Source organism: Colobus angolensis, unplaced genomic scaffold, assembly GCF_000951035.1.
Source record: "Colobus angolensis palliatus isolate OR3802 unplaced genomic scaffold, Cang.pa_1.0 Scaffold89, whole genome shotgun sequence".
In the NCBI taxonomy this organism is placed as follows: Eukaryota; Metazoa; Chordata; class Mammalia; order Primates; family Cercopithecidae; genus Colobus; species Colobus angolensis.
In genome coordinates, this window is record NW_012122820.1 from 5,532,744 (window position 1) to 5,555,003 (window position 22,260).

General features: G+C 43.2%; 1 protein-coding gene across 1 annotated transcript in view; it reads left to right on the forward strand.

The window, feature by feature from the left end:
• Window positions 1-931: 931 nt before the first annotated feature.
• Window positions 932-22,260, forward strand: part of DYRK4 (dual-specificity tyrosine-(Y)-phosphorylation regulated kinase 4) — a 56,220-nt gene continuing 34,891 nt past the window's right edge. Inside the window, exons 1-2 of the mRNA XM_011931079.1 lie at window positions 932-1,005; window positions 6,708-6,801. Of these exons, the coding sequence (XP_011786469.1) occupies window positions 968-1,005; window positions 6,708-6,801 (132 nt within the window). The 5' untranslated portion in view covers window positions 932-967. The remainder of the gene's footprint in view (window positions 1,006-6,707; window positions 6,802-22,260) is intronic.

The following is a 22,260-nucleotide window of genomic DNA, read 5'->3' on the forward strand; positions in this document are numbered from 1 at the left end:
TTGAATGTCTTTTCTGCCTGGACCAGACTGTGTGCTCCTCCAGGTTAACCTACTGTCATTCAATTACAAACTTCCCCTTTCATGCTTTCCTACAATCTGGTGCAGAGTAAGCACTCAAAAAGTGTTCAGCTGATAAATGGATTTTGCCCAGAACTTTTGCTATGTCCTTTTTTTCTTTCCTTTTTGTTTTTTTTGAGACAGAGTCTCGCTCTGTCGCCAGGCTGGAGTGCAGTGGTGCGATCTCGGCTCACTGCAACCTCAGCCTCCCGGGTTCGAGCGAGTCTCCTGCCTCAGCCTCCCAAGTAGCTGGGACTACAGGCGTGCACCACCACGCCCCGCTAATTTTTGTATTTTTAGTAGAGACGGGGTTTCGCAATGTTGACCAGGATGGTCTTGATCTCTTGACCTCGTGATCCACCCACCTCGGCCTCTCAAAGTGCTGGGATTACAGAAAAAATGTCTAAATAGAGACGGGGGAGGGGGGGTCTCAATACGTTGAGCAGTTTGGTCTCGAACTCCAGACCTTATGTGGTCTGCCTGGGCCTCCCAAAGTGCTGGGATTGCAGGTGTAAAACCACCGCGCCCTGCCAGAACTTTTGTGATGTAATTCTGATAACCACATGCTTTGCTTGAAGAAGGGGAGAGGAGGGAGAATTTCACGTGTCTGGTCTGGGCAACCACCTTTAAGCTCTTCATGCTGAGATTTTGTTAAATTCTTGCCCTATACTTTAAAGAACTGGGGCAAGAGAATGCGAGTGGGAGGACGAGAAGTATGTTCTTCCGGCTGCTACTCTGCAAGGTGGTCTGGGACCACAGCCTGAGTAAGCGCTTTCAGCTCCAGAGTCACAAAAAGGGCGGAAGCCGTTTCTATAGCGACGGGAGGAGGGCGTGGCCGTCCCTTGCACTCTGCCGGGCTCTGCCGGGCTCTCCCAGCCTCCCGCAGCCGCGGGCGGTCGGCGCCATCCTCATGCAGCTCCTCCCGCCGCCTACCAGCACCGGAACAAAGTAAGGGCCGCGGAGGCTGGTACTTCGCGTGCAGTCCAGCGCGAGGGCGAGCCAGCTAGGGCCGACTACGCTCTTTTAGGCGACGAAGCTTCTGGTCGACGGGGTCGTGGGGGAGAATGAAAAGCGTGCGGAATGCAAGAGTAGACTGGGGAGTGTGGGTCAGAGAAAGAGAGAGAGGCGGGGTGTGGTGCACAGACAAGGAAAACGCAGTTGTAGTTTTTGCGACGACTGCATCCCCGGAATCCAACATCAGTATACTTTTCTGTTAAGATGCTGTTGCATCGCCGACTCCAGCTGAGTGCAGGACAGGGAGCGAGGGGTTCTGAGGAACTCATCAGACCTACCTTGGAACTGTGCTCCCAGCCCTCACCCGGACGCCAGACTTTCTTCCTCCCTTTCTTTCTCTTCTTTGCTGCATGTCCTCTTGTTAGTCATAAGTGGGTCCACGACCACACGCCTCGCGTTGATGAGGCTCAGGCAGGTATTACCCATGTTCCCACCCAGCCCATATGCCTGGGCACCTCTGTGCTCAACCAGAGCCCAGCCCCTGGCACAAAAGCACGCTAAGGTGTATGTAGATCACACACCCAGAGCTGCCACTCCGGGGAAATTCCCAATATTAGCAAATCTTTCCTTAAAAAAGTGATGAACAACGCACAGTTTGAGGGTTTTAAAAGGTTATTCTGTGACATTTGCTGCATTGGAAATGTCCAGCAGTCCCTCAGAGCTTAGGAAAATTGTGACCCCTCTGACGTGTCTTAAGCAACTGACAGCATCATCAATATTAATTCAGGCTTCACTGTCCGGGCTTAAGTGGAGACTTGGCAAAAGCAGGAGGCCATTTAGTGGAAAAGTTCAAACGGTGGAAACAGCAAATGGAAATGTCCTTTGTCCTGCTTGAGCGCTTTAATCACCTACATGTGGTCGGTATGTAAAACCTAGGAGTTCTGAGAAATTCTTCGAACATGGACTCTACCTGATTGGTTCCGTTACTTGAATCTGTTGTTTCTCTTGTTTGTTTTGGTCCTTATGGAGAAAGCAGAGGTAAACCGGAAGGGGCTCTCTAACAGTATGTCAGCCACTCTTCCCTGACTTTGCCCTCTCCAACTCCACATATTGTTGCCTACAATTTGGCTAGAATGCCTAGTTCTCAAGCGTGTGGAGGACCCAGTTCTGGGAGTTAGTGGTTTAAGCTGACTCTGAGCCCATCGTGAGTGTGTTGTGATAGCTCCCAAAAGAGCAAATGCTGGTAGAGGCTGCATTAATAGAAATGCAATGAGCACATCAAAGGATATGGTCTTGCTGCCTGACTTAGCAACAAGTAGAACATAATCTGGACTCTAGAAATTGTAGCTACTTTGAGATCATAAAAAACTAGAAAATAGGAACAACCACAAGGCAGGCTCTCTCTGTCAGGCCTGGATGTGCCAACCCATGAAGACAGGTTTGAAAAATCTTCACAGAATGCCTGGAGATGAGGAGGTGCAGCGGAGAGAAAGCTTTTTTCTACTCAACTTTTGAACATTCAAGAACTCTTGGGTAGAGAACAGACAGATTTGTTCCTTAGTACTCTGCAGAGGATAGCAAGGATCAGTGGAGGAAATTTTGCTCAATATAGTTTATTCTTCCAAGAAATACCAAGCACCAACCATCTGTAAATTAACAGTTGAGTGTGAAATGGGTTGCCTAGAAAAACAGTGCACTCGGTCATAGAAATATTCCAGTATAGACAGAGTGATTGTCAGGAATACCATAGAAAGAGGATTCTTCCCCGGGTGGGAAAATGGATGAAATGGTCTCCAAAACCTCTTCTAGCTCTTTAGAGTCCGGGAGTCAGTGAACCCTCAAAAGTTTCAGGGATACATGCAGAGGGTCCAAGGAATTCTCTTTGGCAGAAATGAGTGTGACTTAAAATACAGTTAGATCAAAGAAATAAGACCTAGTGTTCAATAAATCAGTAGAATGAAAATAGTAAACAATAATCTATTGTATATTTCAAAACAGCTAGTAGTGAATAATTTGAAGCCCTGACTTGATTATATATTATATAAATACAAATATATACATCTATTTATTTATCAATTAAAAAATGAATGTAACTTAAGTTCATTAAAAACATTATCACCTGTTCACAGAATGCGAACGGAATCCCTGCAAACCCTACACTGCCACACTTTCTGCCCCAAAGACAGTCCCTAGGGCATAAAGATCAAGCAACTGGCAATTGCAGTAGAAATACTAAAATCATAACAGGTAAATCTCAAAAGACTTGTTTCGTTCCTGGATATTGAAGTACTCTACACATAGATAATGTGTATGTATTAATATAAAATACTATGCAGTGCAGTAAGGCTGGCACCTCTCTGGATCTGTCTTGCCCCGGAGACTTTGAACTCCTTGAAAACAAGGATTCTGTTTTATTTATGTTTGAATCCTCCATGCTTAGCACAGTAGCTGGCACGCAGTTGATGCTCTGGAATTTTTTGATGAATTAATCTATTTTAGATTTATCTTCCTTCAACAAATTTTTACCAAGTTTTCAATAGACAAGTCACTGTCCTTACCCCAAAAGGAATTTTTAAAAAATGCAGGCTTACCATCTGTGTCCCCAAAAGATTAACAATCAATATGAGACAAAAAATATATACACCTAAGATAATTAAGTTACGCAAAAGCCCTTGACCAAGTAAAAAAAATGAACTTCTTAGGCAAACGCACCACTGAACGCTCGAGGAAAGAGAAGAAGGGGAAGGGGAACTCTCATCCGCATGTAAGATGGAAATGAGAATGGCCAAACTTTTGGTTTCAGTTCTCAAAGGAACATTCACTCTAGTTCTGAGCTGAGTTTATTAGTTATCTTCAATCCTTCGTGTAACAAGATACAAACGAAATATAAAAAGCATTTTGATTCTTTTCCACATAGTTCACCACATATTTTGAGGAAAAAAAGGTAGCATTTGCAAAGGTTTGAGCAAGGGTTAAGTTGTACTGTTGGAAGCCAGAGTTCATGTATAAAATAAGAAAGGCACAAATTAGTCTTTAATAATCACAGAATTATCCAAGGGATGGCAAAGTTGGAATAAGTCACAACAGATTTTTTTTTTTAAGTCTGTCAGTATTTTTGTAGGATTAAAGAAATTTAGACCCTAAAGGGACTTTAGAAGTCATCTGGTCCAGTCTCATCATTTTGCAGGTGAGGAAACTGAGCACAGACAGAACAAATGGCTCATTCAAAATCATGGCACTGTGTGTAAGGTGGCATTGAGACAAGACTCCACGATTCCTCAGCATTTCCTTCAGTGTTTGCTCCTTCTCTACCTCCAGAGCTGTCAGAGCTGAACAGAGGAAAGGGCTCCAGTTGTTTGGAAGATTTCATGTTTACCTTTTTTTTTTTTTTTTTAAGATGGAGTTTCGCTCTGTCGCCCAGGCTGGAGTGCAGTGGCGCTATCTCGGCTCACTGCAACCTCTGCCTCCTGGGTTCAAGAGATTCTCCTGCCTCAGCCTCCCGAGTAGCTGGGATTATAGGCATGAGCCACTGCACACAGCTAACTTCTTTTGTATTTTTAGTAGAGATGGAGTTTCACCATGTTGGCCAGGCTGGTCTTGAATTCCTGACCTCAGATGATCCACCTGCCATGGCCTCCCAAAGTGCTGGGTTTACAGGCGTGAGCCACCGTGCCTATCCCACATGTACTTTCATAGTCTCCTACATCTCTGTGAAGTAAAGGAAGGCAACACTCGATGCAGAGTCTTGGCAGGAAAGATTGTTGTATTCATTTTTGCCCAAAGTTGAGATTTTACAAATTCTATGTCCAGTTGGTGGCCAGAATTTCACCTGTTCTGTCTCCCAGATCTTTCCCAAGTTCAGACGTCTATCCTCACTGTCATTGCCTTGGTTGAGACTCTCATTCCCTCTTACCTAGACACCCAAAATGCCTTCCTAGTTCCTCCAAATCGTGCTTCATGATATTGCCAGAGAGATGGTACCAGAATACAAATCTGATCTTCAGCCCAGGCTTAGCATAGCCACGTAGGCTCCAAGACTCTAACTTGGACTGTGTGACCCTTTACAACCTAATCTACCTCCCTGGCCCTCCACCAGCAATGTCCAAGGACAGTGCTCAAAATTTCTGGAAAAGACAGTGTTCTTTCACATTTATGTTATTTGTGTGTCCTCCTCCATCTGCCCTTGACACTCCTGCCTGCCCTGCTCATTCTTCAGAGATGGTACTACCCTGCTCAAGCGTGAAGGCTTCCTCAGCTCTCCCAGCCGACTTAGTCAATACCTGGAAGCATGCTCCGGGAGCTGGTTGCACAAGCCTGTATTAATACATTGATCACATGCATTGTCGTGATCTTCTTTCTTCTATGTACCTCCTTTCCTGGATAAGGAGTTCTCTTTGAGGGCAGAGACCATGTCTGGTTTATCAGTGAAATTGTCTCAGCAAATGTTTATAGAAAGAAAGGAGAGAAGGAAGAAGTGAAACTATGATCATAAGCAGAGAAGTTACTGGTAATTTTTGTTTGCTTTTGTGCAGAATTTTTTCATATTGTATGTATGTGTGTGCATATTATAGTTAATGTTCCCACTTACCTCCCCCAGCCCTACTTCTTACAGGTCACTGTTACAGTTCACTTCTTCCAGATCTTTCAATACGCCTGTATAAAGGCATGCAAGCATTTTGTTTTTTGTTAAATAAATATAGAATTATATTACACACATGTTCTACTGTTTTTGCTCAATACATTATGGGCACAGATAAAGATCTACCTTATTTTTTAAATGACTGCATTATATTTCATAAAACATATGTGTGCCATGATTTTTTAACGTCCCCTTACGGACAAGTTCTGATTTTTTAATAGTTATGCCACAATACATGGTGGCATGACTTTTCTTTCATCCTCTGAATACTTTCAGAGTTGTGGTGCCATCATCATTTACGTGGTGTCTGCAAGAGCCTGCCACTGGAGTCATTTGCAGAAGCTGTGATAACATTTGCATTGGTTCCTGTTCTGCCCCTGTTTCCTGTATTCTCGATTCCCTCGGCTCTTGGCTAAGGTTAGAAGCTGAAAAGGGACTCGCAGAGGACACAGAGCGAGCAGTTTCAGCAGTGCTCTGCTAATGTAACGGGGAAGTGAAGGATTCACCTTCCACTTAGAGAAATTGTTGCTTACACTAGATTCCATGAATGTGTGCAAGGTTTTTTTTTTCTGTCTTGCAGGAAGTTAATTATTAACAGAACTGTGCTCTGAACGAAAAAGATGCAAACATGGCCAAATGAGAGTTAGAGGAAGTGTTTCTACCAATTGTCCCCCTTTTCTTTTTCTATAGGCATTAAACTATCTAAGTAGCCCACGAATATGCCCATCTTGTAGGGGGATATTATGTTTGTGGCAGAAGCATGAGGTTTACTTTCCAGTGAAGTAGGGGAAATGGTTTTTTTCCCCCTTGGTTGTCTAAACTGCTAATCACCGGATTATCTCTTCCTCCTTCCCTGGCTTCTGTCTCTTGCTCTGACCTCCTGACCTCACGTGACCATCAGAAAGGAAGCAAGGGAGAAGGAGGGACCCTGCTCCTGCTTTTAGGCCTGTTGCCTGCTTTTCTTCAAACCTGTTGCTTTCTTCTGTCCCTGAGTGTGTGGGCCATTACTTAGATTTGACTCCTCCTGACAATTTATTTTTTACTTTCCCTCTTGCAGGACTCAAATGGATGCTAAAAAGCCAAGGAAATGCAATTTGACTCCCTTCCTGGTTTTGAAAGCAAGAAAGAAACAACAGCTCACCTCTGCGAAGGTAAAGACCCTTGAATTTTCCCTGGGGAAGAGAGGTATCATCGTGAGGACCTAGGGACTCAGGGCCCAGAGCTGATGGCTGTGCCCCAAGCACCTCTGGGGACAGTGCAAAGGGAAAGGTGTGGAGGATCACGCTGATTGGCAGGGCCAAATCTGGGTGGGTGTGGAGGGACAATCAGCAGAAGGGCAAGGCCTTCATCTAACAGGTGAGCTGTATTCGAGAAGACGCTAGGTGAGTGCATACGTAGTATCTTTCATTCTGCTCTATATGTGTGGGATCCTACTGGGAGTGTCCTGGAATAGTTCAAGAACACTTCCAGAAAAGATCTGCTTTTTTTTTTTTTTTTTCCCCTTTGAGGCAGACTTTCACTCTTGTTGCCCAAGCTGGAGCGAAATGGTACAATCTCGGCTCACTGCAACCTCCGCCTCCTGGGTTCAAGCGATTCTCCTGCCTCAGCCTCCCAAGTAGCTGGGATTACAAGCATGCACCACCACGCCTGGCTACTTTTTGTATTTTTGGTAGAGACAGGGTTTCTTTATGTTGGTCAGGCTGGTCTCAAACTCCGGACCTCAGGTGATCCACCTGCCTTGGCCTCCCAAAGTGCTGGGATTACAGGCGTGAGCCACCGTGCCCGGCCAAGATCTGCTTTTTTTCTAATACAGACATGGTGTCTTTCCTTTCACTCTGCCTCAAAAACTAGTAAAATGCCACTGCACTGAAGTTAAAATTGTGATGGGAGGACTTTGTGATAACCATCTATGGGATTGACTTCTAAATCAGGTGTATTTTAAAAATCTAACACCACTCAGTTTGAATTTCTTCGTTTGTTCAAAAGATCATATTGTTTGGGGTCTTTGTCCTGAAAGTTTTGCAGCAAACTTCAGCCCAAAGCATTCAGGTTTGACTTCTGAATCCTGCCTGCATCACTGATTGGGAGAACTGGAGTTCAGCAGCCTAACCCAAGGCCTAGCAAAAATGGTCCTCCTGTAAATCACATACACTTCCTTAAAATGATGACTTTAGGTTTCCTCTTCCAATCGCTGTTCCTGATTTAACTCTAGTGTTGTCCCCCTTGGGATTATAATTCGTACAAATGGGCTCTAACGCAGAGTCCTTTGCTCCACCGCGCCCGGCCCTTATTTTATTTATTTTGAGACAGGGTTTTCTTCTGTTGCCCAGGCCGATGCAGTGGCTGGTGCAAACACGGCTCACTGCAGCCTCAACCTCCTGGGCTCAAGCGATCCTACTACCTCAGGCTCCCAAGCAGCTGGGACTACAGGCATGCACTACCACACCCAGCGAATTTATTATCATCATTATTATTGCTTGTAGCGACGGGGTCTTGCTATATTACCCAGGCTGGTCTCAAACTCCCAGGCTCAAGTGATCCTCCTACCTCAGCCTCCCACAGTGCTAAGATTACAGGTGTGAATCATCACGCCCTAGACTTATTATATTTTTGACAATTCCTGTCATTGTAACTGCAACAGAGTTTGCTTTCTTTAAAATTCATTGAAATGTGTAAGGAACTTTACAGGACAACATTTAACAGAGCTATCATTATGCAACAGAGAGGCGTGGAAGAGAGTGGTTAAGAATATGGATTTGGTCGAGTGTGGCGACTCACACCTGTAATCCCAGCAGTTTGGGAGGCTGAAGTGGGAGGATGGCTTGAGCCCAGGAATTTGAGACCAGCCTGGGTAACATAGCGAGACCCTGTCTCTACTTTCAAAAATTTTTTAAATAACAATTTTAAAAGAATATGGGTTTGAATTCTGTCCTCCACTCACTGGCATTATGACCACGGGCTAATTGGCCTTGCTTGTATATCAATTTTCCCCTCTGTAAAATTGGGGATAAAATAGCACTTGCTGCTAAGGCGCGTGTGTGAGTCACCTCAGCACTCAATAAATGTGCGCTCAAGCAGCTTAAACAAATGCACGTTGCGCCGGGCGCGGTGGCTCAAGCCTGTAATCCCAGCACTTTGGAAGGCCGAGGCGGGCGGATCACGAGGTCAGGAGATCAAGACCATCCTGGCTAAATGGTGAAACCCCGTCTCTACTAAAAAATACAAAAAAATTAGCGGGACGTGTTGGCGGGCACCTGTAGTCCCAGCTACTCGGGAGGCTGAGGCAGGAGAATGGCGTGAACCCGGGAGGCGGAGCTTGCAGTGAGCAGAGATCACGCCACTGCACTCCAGCCTGGGCGACAGAGTGAGACTCCGTCTCAAAATAAATAAATAAGTATAAATAAATAAATAAATAAATAAATAAATAAATAAATAAATAAATAAACAAATAAATAAAATAGAATTAAAAAAATAAAAACGTCACATTCAAAATCGATTTGGTTTGGTTTACAATAATTACTGGCAAATTCCCAATGTCATTTAAAAATACTCCTGAAGCTTAAAACTACTATCTTTGTATTGCTAGTTGTTCTGATGGGGCTTAAATAAATGTCTTTTCAACGTCTATTGGTTTTACTCAACGGACTTCTCACCCAGTTGAATTTAATAGGTTTAAGGAAGGAAATACAAGCAATTCAGTAACTGGCTTCTGCACGTGAAGTCTTGGGTTTCAGGGGACAGTTATGATATTAATTGGAGAAAGAAAATGAATTGTATGAATTATAATCCCTTCATCTAAAAAAAACACTGAAGAAGAGAGAGCTGTGGATCTCACCATGCCTACGGCCCCAAGCAGGTGTTGAGAGGGCAACTTAAATATTTAAATAGATTAATCATAATTTAGTTTTTCACAACATTTAAAATTATAGATTATAAGTATAATATTTATCATAATCAAGTATTCACATATTTTAATATGGATCTTGGTAACATTTCAGCCAAGGGAAATTTTAAAATGTGATTTCACCTGACTTTAAGACAAGAGTGTGGCTCTCTCTCTAGTAATCTGGGGTTCTTTTCAGAATGCCCTATTCATTGGACTGACACGGGTAGAACCTTGATGCCAGTGGAGGGCCCCCATCCTTTCTGCTCAGCTGGCAAGGATCAACGAACTCTCAGGAAAATGCTCCGTGTTGTATTTCTCGTAACTGCCGGCAGGGGGAAAAGCGGCCCTTTGGTCCTCAGTCACCTCACCCAGTAGGCTGGAGGACATCCGGCTTTTCTGCATCTCACGTTGCCTCAGCTGGTTTCTGGGACTCAAGGAGCCAGCTGAGCTCCAGGATCACAGGTTAGGCTATACCAGGAAGAGAACCTGGGAGACAGTCCTAGGGAGGGAAGCTGGTAATTTAGGATATTACATTATGATCTCCCCGACAACCACAAGATGCTGCAAAGCACATCCAGAATCATACAGGAGACACATTTCTAGTTTCAGCACCAAAAGCACAGGTACTTCTTCTCTGTTAATTTCTTAGAGGCTTTCAATCATTCCCTTGCTGAATATCACCTCCTGGGAGAGGCTTTCCTGCCCCACCCTTTCTAATGACAAATCTGTTGGCTTACTCGTTTGTTGTCTGTCCTGCCCTCCAGAACTGCGCCGTCCGATATGGTAGCCCTTGGCACGTGGTACCTGGCATGTATCCTACTGGGGGTGTGCTGTGAGTGTCAGATACACACCAGATTCCAAAGACTTGGTGTGAAAACAACAAATGTCAAATGAGGTATTAGTAATTTTTGTAGTTGGGTTTCTATTTTGTCATATTGTATTGTATTGTATTTATATCATATTGATATAAATTTACATTTTATTGTATACCCTTTAATGCGTCAATAAAGTTGTAAAATAATTTTATATTGTTTATGTGTTAAAATGGTATTTTGAATATAATGTGTTAGATAAAACACATTATTAAAATTAATTTAATCTGTTTCTTTTTATCTCTTTAATGTGGCTACCAGAAAATTTAAAACGATACTCATGGCTCACATGACGTTTCTATTGGATAGTGCTGCTCTAGAATGGACACTGCACAATGGCAAAGGTTTATTGGACTGGCTCGGTGCCAGCTCCCTGGAACTTAGGTCAGTGCCTCGCACAGACTAGCACTTGATGTGTACTTGTGGAATAAAAACTAGGAGTGTGTTTATTCATTTGTTTCCTCTACAAGTATTTACTATCGACTCGTTTCAGACATTGTTCTAGGGGCTAGGGATGCAGCGGAGAACAAAACAGGCCATAAAACTCTAACAAAGCTTAAAATTGGGATTCTTTGTAGGAAGATCAGATGTTTTGATTAAATGCTGCGAATGGTAATGACTCACCTTCATTTTCCCTGGCAGTTAAAGAGTTGGAACTGAATAGACCAGTGGTTCTTAGCCTTGATTGTATATTGGGAACACCCAGGGAAGTTTTAAACACTACTGAAATCAGAATCTTTAGGGGTCATGGACATTTTTTAAAAAGTTCTTTTCTATCATGTGGGGACAGGTGTCCATTTCCTCACCAGCTGTGAGACCTCAGTTAGGTCATTAAGTCTCTGACGTTTTGCTGTTTGTGAAACTGGAGTAATTGTTCCTATATCCCCTGATTGCAGTGGTATTAAATGAGGTAAGAGAATGTGAGCTCTCCGGCTGGCAAATGTTGGAAGCCCAATAAATACTGGTTGCTTTTATCTTCCCTCTGTCTCTCCATTTAACAGAAAGGGGCTTCCTGTAAGAGACGGGCTTATCAATGAGTGTCACACAGTGGAAGAGAATATCCGAGGGTCATTCACTGTCTCATTTCCGTGTCTCATCAGCACTTCCTATACAAAAAGCAGGAACAAAACCAAACCCTGCTCTGACCATTTGGTGCTGGACAAAGGAATGGAAATCGGTCCAAGCTGAAGACAGAGCAAGCAACAGAGATGTTAATTGCTAGTTCTGTCTAGGTTTTTAGGGTGGCACAGTATTATTTATGGTAATGCATTCACCTGTTAAATACAAATGGAAGACTTGAACTAGAAGAACTTGTAATAATCATTGCAAGTTAACATTAAAACGTTTAAAATATAACCATAAGCAGCCAATCTGGAATCAGTGGCTCAATGAAGATAGGCATTTACTTCTATATAAGATCTACATTTGGAATGGATTTGGGGCCCTGAAGGAGAGTTTTACAGACTTTCCCCATTCTTTCCTAGGGCCCCACTCTTTCTGAGATATACATGGTAAGTACCAGTTCCTTTGTTCTGCGTGTTCATTGGTGCTTTAATTTCTAATAAAAGAAAGGAGAACAAAGATTTGAAATTACCTTTGGTTTCTGTCAAAGGAATGTGAAGTGAGCAGGAATTGGTGGATGCGGGGCATGTCTCTGAGTATAAGAATTAATCAGAGCAATAGATACTTCTATTGAAAGCTTCTTCAGGCCATGACAAATAGAGTATCAGTTCGACGTTGGAGGTGGGGATAAGGAGATGTTCGGAATGCAATCCCTGCCCTCCCGGCGTGTGTTATAGCAGTGTTTATTTGCTTTTTTCAACAATGTTGAGGGGGTCATCACCTCCATTTTACAGAGGAGGAAACTGAGATCCAAAGAGATTTATATAGCAAGGCACCTGAAGTCATTCTGGGAATAAAAGCTGAAATCAGGATTCAGATTTTATTCTGTAATTCATGAATGCTTTTCAAGAAGCACCTTTTATTATTAAGTGTTGAGTATATATAAAATAATATTAAAGAAATATGTGTAAAGTATAAAGAATGATACCGTAATACAATGATCACCCTTGTGTGTACCCAACACAAGGTTTTAAGAAAGCAGTCCCAGTCCCAGGCCTGGTGCGGTGGCTCACGCCTGTAATCCCAACACTTTGGGAGGCCAAGGCAGGTGGATCATGAGGTCAGGAGATGGAGACCATCCTGGCTAACACGGTGAAACCCTGTCTCTAGTAAAAATACAAAAAATTAGCCATGCGTGGTGGCACGTGCCTGTAGTCCCAGCTACTTGGGAGGCTGAGGCAGGAGAATGGCGTGAACCCGGGAGGTGGAGGTTGCAGTGAACCAAGATCGCGCCACTGCACTTGGCCTGGGCAACAGAGTGAGACTCCATCTAAAAACAAACAAACAAAAAAAAGAAAACAGTCCCATGTGTGTCCCTCCCCATTGTATCTCGTCCTGTTCATTGTCCCCTCTGAGATGACTGCTCTCTCGAGTTTTGCATCTATTATTCCACTAATTTTCTTTATCTGTTTCTAAACCTTCTAAACTATGTATTGGCTCATTTTGCGTGTTTTTTTTAAACATACATGGAATCATACTGTTGAGTGTTCTTCTGCAACTTGCTGTTTATGCTCAGTGCTAAGCCAGTGTACACTGGTATAACATTTGGCTGGCTTTCACTGGGATTGATTAGGCCTCTTCTGATTGATCGTGACCTGTGCCCCGAGTCTTCAAATACTATGAATATCACTTTTGTTCTAGGAACACCGGTTATCAATTAATTTAACTGCCATGTTTCATTATACAGGAACACCACATTTTTTTAAAGTCAGTTTTACAATTAACGGACATTTTGTTTTTTCTTGTGTGTTTGCTATTTATTTTTTATTGAATTTTTTTTTCTTTTTTTTTAGACACAGTCTTGCTTTGTCACCCAGGCTGGAGTGCTGTGGTGCGATCTCAGCTCACTGCAGCCTCCGCCTCCAGGGTTCAAGTGATTCTTGTGCCTCAGTCTCCCCAGTAGCTGGGATGACAGGTGCATGCCACCATGCCCAACTCATTTTTGTATTTTTAGTAGAAACGGGGTTTCACCAGGTTGGCCAGGCTGGTCTCTCAAACTCCTGACCTCGAGTGATCCACCAGCCTCGGCATCCCAAAGTGCTGGGAATATAGGCGTGAGCCACTGTGCCCGGCCATGTTTGCTATTGAAAATGATGCTGCTGTGAGCATTCTTGTGCATGTTTCTCAGTGTGTCTGTATAGGCATTTCTAAGGTGTCTTCCCAGGAGGGGAACTGCTGGGTAACAGGATATGTGAATGCGTAACTTTACCAGGTAATGACGGTTTTCCAAAACATTGGTGCAAATGTACCTTGTCACCAGCAGTGTGCACACATTTCAGTCATTCCACATCCTTTTTATTACCTGATATGTGTGACTTTTTAGTTTGCCAATTTGCTAACAATAATTTTTTTTTTTGAGATGGAGTCTTGCTCTGTCGCCCAGGCTGGAATGCAGTGGCATGATCTTGGCTCACTGCAACCTCCGCCTCCCGGGTTCAAGCAATTTTCCTGCCTCAGCCTCCTGAGTAGTTGGGACTACAGGTGCATGCCGCTATGCCTGGCTCATTTTTCTGTATTTTTAGTAGAGATGGGGTTTCAGTATGTTGGCCAGGATGGTCTTGATCTCCTGACCTTGTGATCCACCCGCCCTGACCTCCCAAAGTGCTAGGATTACAGGCATGAGCCAACATGCCCAGTCAATTTATTGTATTTTAATGTGCATTTTGATGATGATTGTTAATGAGATTGAACCTCTTTTATGTATTTATTGACCATTTGTGTTTCCTCTTCTTTGAAATCCTTGGTCATGCCTTTATTGTTTAAATATTTTTCTTTTGTGCTGTTTGTCTATTTTTATTGATTTGTAGAATATTTTACATATTCTGTCTACTAATCCTTTTTCAGTTGTATGTGCTGCAAACACCTTCTCCTAGTTGTTGGCTTGTCTGTTTTTTATTTACTTAGTTTTTAAAGAGCAGTTTTAGGTTCCCAGAAGAATTGAGCAGAGAAGTACACTTTCCATATACCCCATTCCTCTTTACAGTTTCTCCTGTTATTAACATTTTACATTCATGTATAGTTGGCACAATTGATGAACCAAGATTGATACATTATTATTAGCTGATGCCCATGGTTTACATTAGAGTTCCTCCTTTGTGTTGTATATTCTAGGAGTTTGACAAAGGCATAACGTCATTTATTTACTATTATAGGATGATACAGGATAGTTTCACTGACCTAAAAATACCCGTGTCCATCTACTCAGCCCTTCCCCCCACAACAAAACCCCTGGCAACCACTCTTTTTACTGTGGCCTTAGTTTTGCCTTTTCTAGAATATCGTATCGTTGGAATAATACAGTATGTTGCCTTTTCAGACTGGCTTTTTTTCATTGAGCAATAATGTCCTCCATGTCTTTTCGTGGCTTGATAGCTTATTTCCAGTGAGTAATACTGCACTGTACGGGTATACCAGTTTGTTTATCCATTCACTGACTGAAGGACAACTTGGTTGCTTCCAATTTTTTAGCAGTTATAAATAAGTCTGCTGTAAGCATTCATGTGCAGGTTTTTATGTGGACACACATTTTGTAGTTCATTTGGGTGAACCAAGGAGCATGATTGCTGGATTGTATGTTAAGGCTACATTTAGCTTCAGAAGAAACTGCTACACTGCCTTCCAAACAAGCTGTACCATTCTGCCTTCTCACCAACAATGAAGAAGAATCCTTGTTATGCCACCTCCTTGCCAGCATTTGGTGTGTCAAAGTGTGGTTTTGGACATTCTAGTAGGTGTGTAGTGTCATCTCATTGTTTTAATTTGCAATTGCCTAACAACATAATATTGAGCATCTTTTCATATGCATATTTTACATCGATATATCTTATTTGGAGAGCTGGTATTTATTCAGATATTTTGCTAATTTTTAATTGGATTGCTTATTGTTGAATTTTAAGAGTTCTTTGTATACTTAGGCACAATCCCTTCTCAGATATGTGTTTTGCACATATTTTCTACCAGTCCGTGGTTTCTCTTTTCGCTTTCTTAACAAAGTCTTTTGCAAAGAAGTTTTAATTTTGATGAAGCCCAGTGTATCCATTTTTTTTCCATCATGATCGTGCTTTTTTATTGTAGCTCAAAAGTCATTACTGAACTGAAGGTCACCTAGATTTTCTTCTATGTCGTCTTCTAGAAGTTTTATAGTTTTGTGATTTCTATTTAGGTCTATGAGCCATTTTGAGTTAATCTTTGTGGAAGGTATAAGTTCTGTGTCTAGATTAATTTTTTTTACATGGATGTCCAATTGTGCTAGCACTGTTTTTGTTTGTTTGTTTGTGATAGGTTTTGCCAGGTCTCAAACTCATGACCTCAAGTGATCCTCTGACCTCAGCCTCCTTGAGTAATTGGGACTACAGGTGTGCGCCACCATGCTGGGCTTAGTACTATTTGTTGAAGAGATGCCTTTCTCCATTGAATTGATTTTGCTCCTTTGTCAATGATCAGTTGACTATGTGTGGGTCTATTTATAGGGCCTCTGTTTGTTCCATTGAACTATTTGTCTATTCTTTCTTCAGTGCCACACTGTCTTGATTGCTGTAGCTTTATAGTAAGTCTTGAGGTTGGGTCATCCGTCCTCTAACTTTAGTGTTCTTCAGTTTTGTGTTGGCTATTCTAGGTCTTTTCTTTTTCCATATGAATTTTAGAATCAGTTTGTTGATGTCCATAAAATAACTTGCTGGGATTCTGATTGGGATTGTGTTGAATCTACAGATTAAGTTGGGAAGAACTAATATCTTAATGATATTTAGTGTTCCTATCATGAACATAGAAAATATCTTAATTTATATAGATCCTCTTTGATTTCTTCAGAGTTTTGTTGTTTTTCTCAGATGGATCTCATACATATTTTGTCATACTTATAGTTAAGTATTTCAATTTCTCGGGAGTGTTAATGTAAATGGCATTACACTTTTAATTTCAAATTCCAATGGTTCATTTCTGGTATGTAAGAGAGCAACTGACTTTTGTATATTAATGTCTTCTATCCTGCAGCTTTTATATAATCCTGGGTTTTCTGTTTACTTTCTTTATGTTGTTTTTAGATAAACAGAAGTAATTAATTAAAAGCAGGTAAACTTATGGTATGCACTTTTTGTCTTAATAAATCATTTCCTACTCTGAAGTTACACAGGTATTGCCTTCTAAAAGTTTCATAATTTTCCTTTCATCAGTTCTGAAAAATTATTCTAGCCATTTTGTCATTATCTCTTTCATATTCTTTCTCTTCTTCTGAAACTCTAAATGTATGTTAAACCTTGTTTTATCCTCTGGGTCTATAGTCTCTGACCAGATTTTTTATCTCTTTGTCTCTTTGTGCTGTTTGCTGGCTAATTTCTCCAAACCTGTCTTTTGCAGTGCATTCATGCTCTCTTTGGCTGTGTATAATATGTTATTAAGCCCATTCATTTGGTTTTTAGTTTCAACTGTTATAGTTTTTAGTTTTGAAAGTTCTAATTTGTTCATTTTTAAATCTGTTCTGTTATTTGCATGTAGTCTTACACTTTACTCACATTTTTAGGCTCTTTAGTTTCTTTAAGCAAGTTATGCATAATTTATAAGTTTTACCAGATAATTCCAATATTTGGATATTGTATTTGGAAATATAAGTATTTGGAAATACTGGGGGGAGGGATCTGATTCTGGTGTTTATAGTTTTTGCTAATTCTCACCCACAGCACCTTGTTGTCTTGCACCTTTTAACTTTTTACTAGTTTTGTTTTGTGGAAAAGGCACAGCTGAACCTGAGAGAGTATGAATGGTTTGCCAAGGCCTCACAGCCAGCATGTGGCAGAGGAGGAATCCAGTCAGAATCTGTCTGACTCTGAAGTCTGTGTCCTTTTCTCTATTTCTGTGAGGCCTAATGACCCTTGACGGATGAACTCTTTTATGAATCATCCCATACGTGATTACTGAGAGCCAAGCATTGTTTTTGGTGCTGGGATACAAAAATAAACAATGCACATCTCCTTCTTTCAGAGTATGCACAATCTAGTGGGAGCATAAACCACAAATGCGCTGGGCGCAGTGGCTCATGCCTGTAATCCCAGCACTTTGGGAGGCCGAGGTGGGTGGATCCCGAGGTCAGGAGATCCAGACCAGCCTAGCCAACATGGTGAAACCCCATCTCTACTAAAAATACAAAAATTAGCTGAGTGTGGTGGCGCACCCTGTAGTCCCAGCTACTTGAGAGGCTGAGGCAGGAGAATCGCTTGAACCCGGGAGGCGGAGTTTGCAGTGAGCCGAGATTACACCATTGCACTCCAGCCTGGCGACAGAGTGAGATTCTGCCTCAAAATGATAATAATAATAATGATAAATAAAAATAAAAAATAAAACACACAATGGCCAAGTGACACTGAGGCATGGAGTGCTCTCATGCAGGTAGAAACAGTCCTCTGGGAGCCTAGAAAAAGTTTTCTTAAGCCATTGGCTGATGCCCAGTGTACCATCTCATGCTTCACTGACATGCCAATCACTTTAGTACTGTCGCATGGCATGAGTTACAGGGTTCTTTATTCATATTTTCGTCTAAATGAATCATTCACCCTGGAGTTATACAAGGAGGCTGCATGTGGACTGGAGGGAGGGCATTTCAGGCAGAAGAAATAACATATACAAAAGCATGCAAAGGCATGCTATCTAAATCGATAGAAATAGAGCCTTAGAAATTATCTGTTTAAACCCACCTACATGATGCATAAATCCACTTTATATTATAGGGAATTTAGTGTCTAATTTATAGAATAAATGCTTGCTTTCTGAATGTCTCCATTGTCAACTGAATTCAGGCACTATCAGAATAAAAGCATGATCTTATTTTTAATTAGAGACCTTTGGAGGGGAAGTACTTTATATCCCTTGTCACCCGGTTTCCTGGCAGAACACAAAGAGGTCAGAGGAGATCACTGGGTGGCAGCATGAGACAGTAAAACGACGCTAGGGGGCTTACGTTCTAGACAGGCTTGCTGCTGTTAATTGTGTTGTCTTGGACAAGTCACTTGGAGAACCTTTGCCTCTCTTTCTCCATCTGTAAATTGAGGGCATTATACTACACATGCCCTAAGGTCACATTCAGCAACATGATTTACCAAGGTGCATTTAACAGAAGTCCAGAAAACAAAGTATCTCCCCAAGGCCCTGCACTGAATGCATCAGAAATTGACTCTAGGTGTCTGGACCTCCAGGCTCTTGCCCTTCCTCAAGGATGGCAGGGCCTCCTCTTTCCACCTCTGGCAGGGACAGAGCTGCTGGGTAGGACCCCAGGTTGGCTACTACATGAGTGAGAAGAAAATCTGGTACTCCCTAGAGGCTGGCCACATTCATCCCCCTAATGAGTCTCAGGGGTGCAGCTGTGGCTGTTGGTGTGATCTGGAGGCAGCTCCTCCCTGTCTAGGCATCCTGGGCTTCCTCATGCGCAGCAAAGGGGCTTTAAGGGCAAACTCTAAGCTTCAAATGGCAATGGGAGAGATGTGTGATTTGTTTGAGGTCTATAGCAGCCAGGGTAGCTTAATCCCTTAGTTGGGGAACCTTAGGAGCCCAGCCACCTCCCTCCCTCCCTCCCTCCCAGTTCTTTGTGATGCTCTGCTGAGCCTGATTGTCTTAACTAGTTGCATTCTGCAGAAAATCCCCAAAGAGTTTCTCTCTCTCTCCTGGCCACACCCCTTCCCTGCGTGAATGCATTTATTTTTAACTCTGTAGTTTTGGCCTCAGGGAAGGGATGACAGAGCCTGTAAAGAAGAAGCTGTGAGCTGATATCACAGAAGTTGAGCTTCATTTGCCCATCAAACCACCAGGCACTTGGGGATTTTTTTTTTTTAGTGGGAAAGAGGAAGAGACAAGGAGGAGTCAGCTGAGAAAATAGGAAAATCGCCTGTGAAGTGTGACTGAGGTGGGATGGTGTGATGGAGGTGTGACTTTCTGAAAAGGCTGGGTGGCCTGAGGCTTGCAGAGAGTCCAGTTGCTATCTTCCCTGAACTGTCCAGATGAGGAGATCCAGCATTCGGTCCAAGGTAATAAGATGAGCCAGTGCCTCTGGAGTTCTGCTCTAACTAGCTCTAAATAGGGACCAGTCCTATTATCCTTTGGGTCTTGGCGTGAAAGGGCAGGACATATACTCCCCTGCAGTCCTTGGGTAAACCGAGCTTTATAGCCAAGGTGAGAGAGGCTGTGCTTGCTGGGGGTCAGGGCCTGACCTGATGAGAAGGCAGAATAGAGGGGAAGGCAGAGCACCTAGGGACAAGACACTGAAGTGGGACATGGGACCGGGAATTCCACCCTTCAGGGGACCTCTTTCATCCACTCTGACACAGACATTACATGGTCAGGTCAGTGTGATTTGTAATGGTAACAGGCTTCTGCCAGATAGGTTCTTCTTTTCTACCATGAACCATCTCTTGTCTCCTTTGAGTAGCAATGCATTTATTTGGAACAAAGCACTTCCTTTTCCAGGTATTCTCTTGGAAATTGCCATTACCTTTGAGAGGGGCATGAGCAGAAAAGATTCTCTAGTGTGAATTCACTGGTTAGAGACTTTCCTTCCAAAAGAAGGGCTGGGGAGCAGGGCAGCACAGTTTCCTGGTGGGAATAGAAGACACTAGGAGCAAGGAATGAGGCTAGAACAGGGCAAGGGTGGACTGGCCACCAAGAGGGGGAAGGACTGAACTCAAAGCTCAGCTGTCTCCCTGGGCAGCCTAGAGTCATCTTGGATCTTTCAGGACAAGTGCTAGGTCCTCAAACGTCCTGCTCCCTCCTTCTCTCCCTCCTTCCCTTCCCTCTCACCTTCTTTTCCTCCTCCTTTAGCAGATATTTAATTGCCTACTACAGGTTGAGTATCTCTCATCTGAAATGCTTGGGACCAAAGTGTTTTGAGTTTCAGACTTTTTCAGATTTAAGAATATTTGCATATACATAATGAGATATTCGGGGGATGGGACCCAACTCTAAACACAGAATTCATCTGTGTTTCACATACACTTTACGCACATGGCCTGAAGTCAACTTTATACAATATTTTGAATAATTTTGTGCATGAAACAAAATTTGTGCACATGAGTGGTGTCATTGTCGGCACTCAAAAGTGGAGCATTTCAGGCTGGGGATGCTCGATCTGTAATGCAAGATATCACCTTAGGCTTTGAGGTAAGACCCAAGTCTTTTATTAAAGAGTCTTGGCCGGGCACAGTGGCTCACACCTGTAATCCCAGCACTTTGGGAGGCTGAGGCGGGAGCTTCCCCTGAGGTCAGCAGTTCGAGACTAGACTGACCAACATGGAGAAACCCCATCTCTACTAAAAACACAAAATTAGTCAGGAGTGGTGGCGGGTGCCTGTAATCCCAGCTATTCAGGAGGCAGAGGCTGGAGAATCACTTGAACCTGGGAGGTGGAGGTTGCAGTGAGCCAAGATGGCGCCATTGCACTCCAGCAACAAGAGTGAAACTCCGTCGCAAATAAAATAAAATAAAATGCAATAATAAAATAAAATAAAATAAAATAAAATAAAAAGAGTCTTATAGACCAGAAGAAGAAACCAGTAAAACAACCTTGTCTAACAAGCCTTTGCAGGTGCCATGACAGAAGTACAGAGCACGGGGTAGCGAGTGGGTTACACATATTAATACCAGAGGGAATGGTCACAGAGGCTTCCTGGAGAAAGTGCTGCTATCAAATGTGGGTGAACGATGGGGACATGGACTGGGTGACTTGGCAGTGGGGTGGGTGACGGGAGAACATTTCAAGCAGAAGCAGAGCAAGAGCCAAAGTGCTGAGATATGGAACAGTGCCGTGGTGGAAAATGGCCAGACTTGCAACGGCAGGAACCAACAGGCAGGGGTAGCGCCATGACAAGGGGTGAGGCTGGGGGCGCTTTGTGAGCCAGGACTCCTGCTCCCTGGGAAGTTGCTAGGAGATGTAGGCAACTTACTAATGTGATCAGATGCTCATGTGTAATTTCTGAGGCCACTCAGGAGGAAGGTAGAGGATGGGATGGACTGGGGAGAGGCAGGAAAACTCCTTAGGAGACCATTGCAACAGGTGCTTGAACTAGGGATGTGGTAGGCAAAGAATGGTGAAGGGGTATCTTTATTCTTACATAATCATGCCACTCACAATGAGAAATCGTGACAATCTGAAGTTTGAAAAAGCATTCTGACTCTCACTTTTTTTTTTTTTTTGAGATGGAGTCTTCCTCCACGGCCGAGGCTGGAGTGCAGTGGCACGATCTCAGCTTACTGCAACCTCCACCTCCTGGGTTCAAGCGATTCTCATTCCTCAACTGCTACTCCTGCCTTTTGGCTGCGGCCATTGCAAGTCTTGCCATTTTCAAACCGGCATTGTTCTACATCTCAGCACTTTCACTCCTGCTCTGTTTCTGCTTGGAATGTTCTCCCGTCACCCACTCCAACGCCATGTGACCCAGTCCATGTCCCCATCGTTCACCCGCATTTGGGCCTCAGCCATAGCAGCGCTTTCTCCAGGAATCCTCTGTGACCATTCCCTCTTCTATTAATATGTGTAACCCACCCGCGACCCTGTGCTCTGTACTTCAATCACAGCACCTTTCCTGGGACTACAGGCGCCTGCCACCATGCCCGACTAATTTTTGTATTTTTAGTAGAGATGGGGTTTCACCACATTGGCCAGGCTGGTCTCCAACTCCCAACCTCAGGTGATCCACCTGCCTCGGCCTCCCAAAGTGCTGGGATTACAGGCGTCAGTGTGCGCCCGGCCGGCC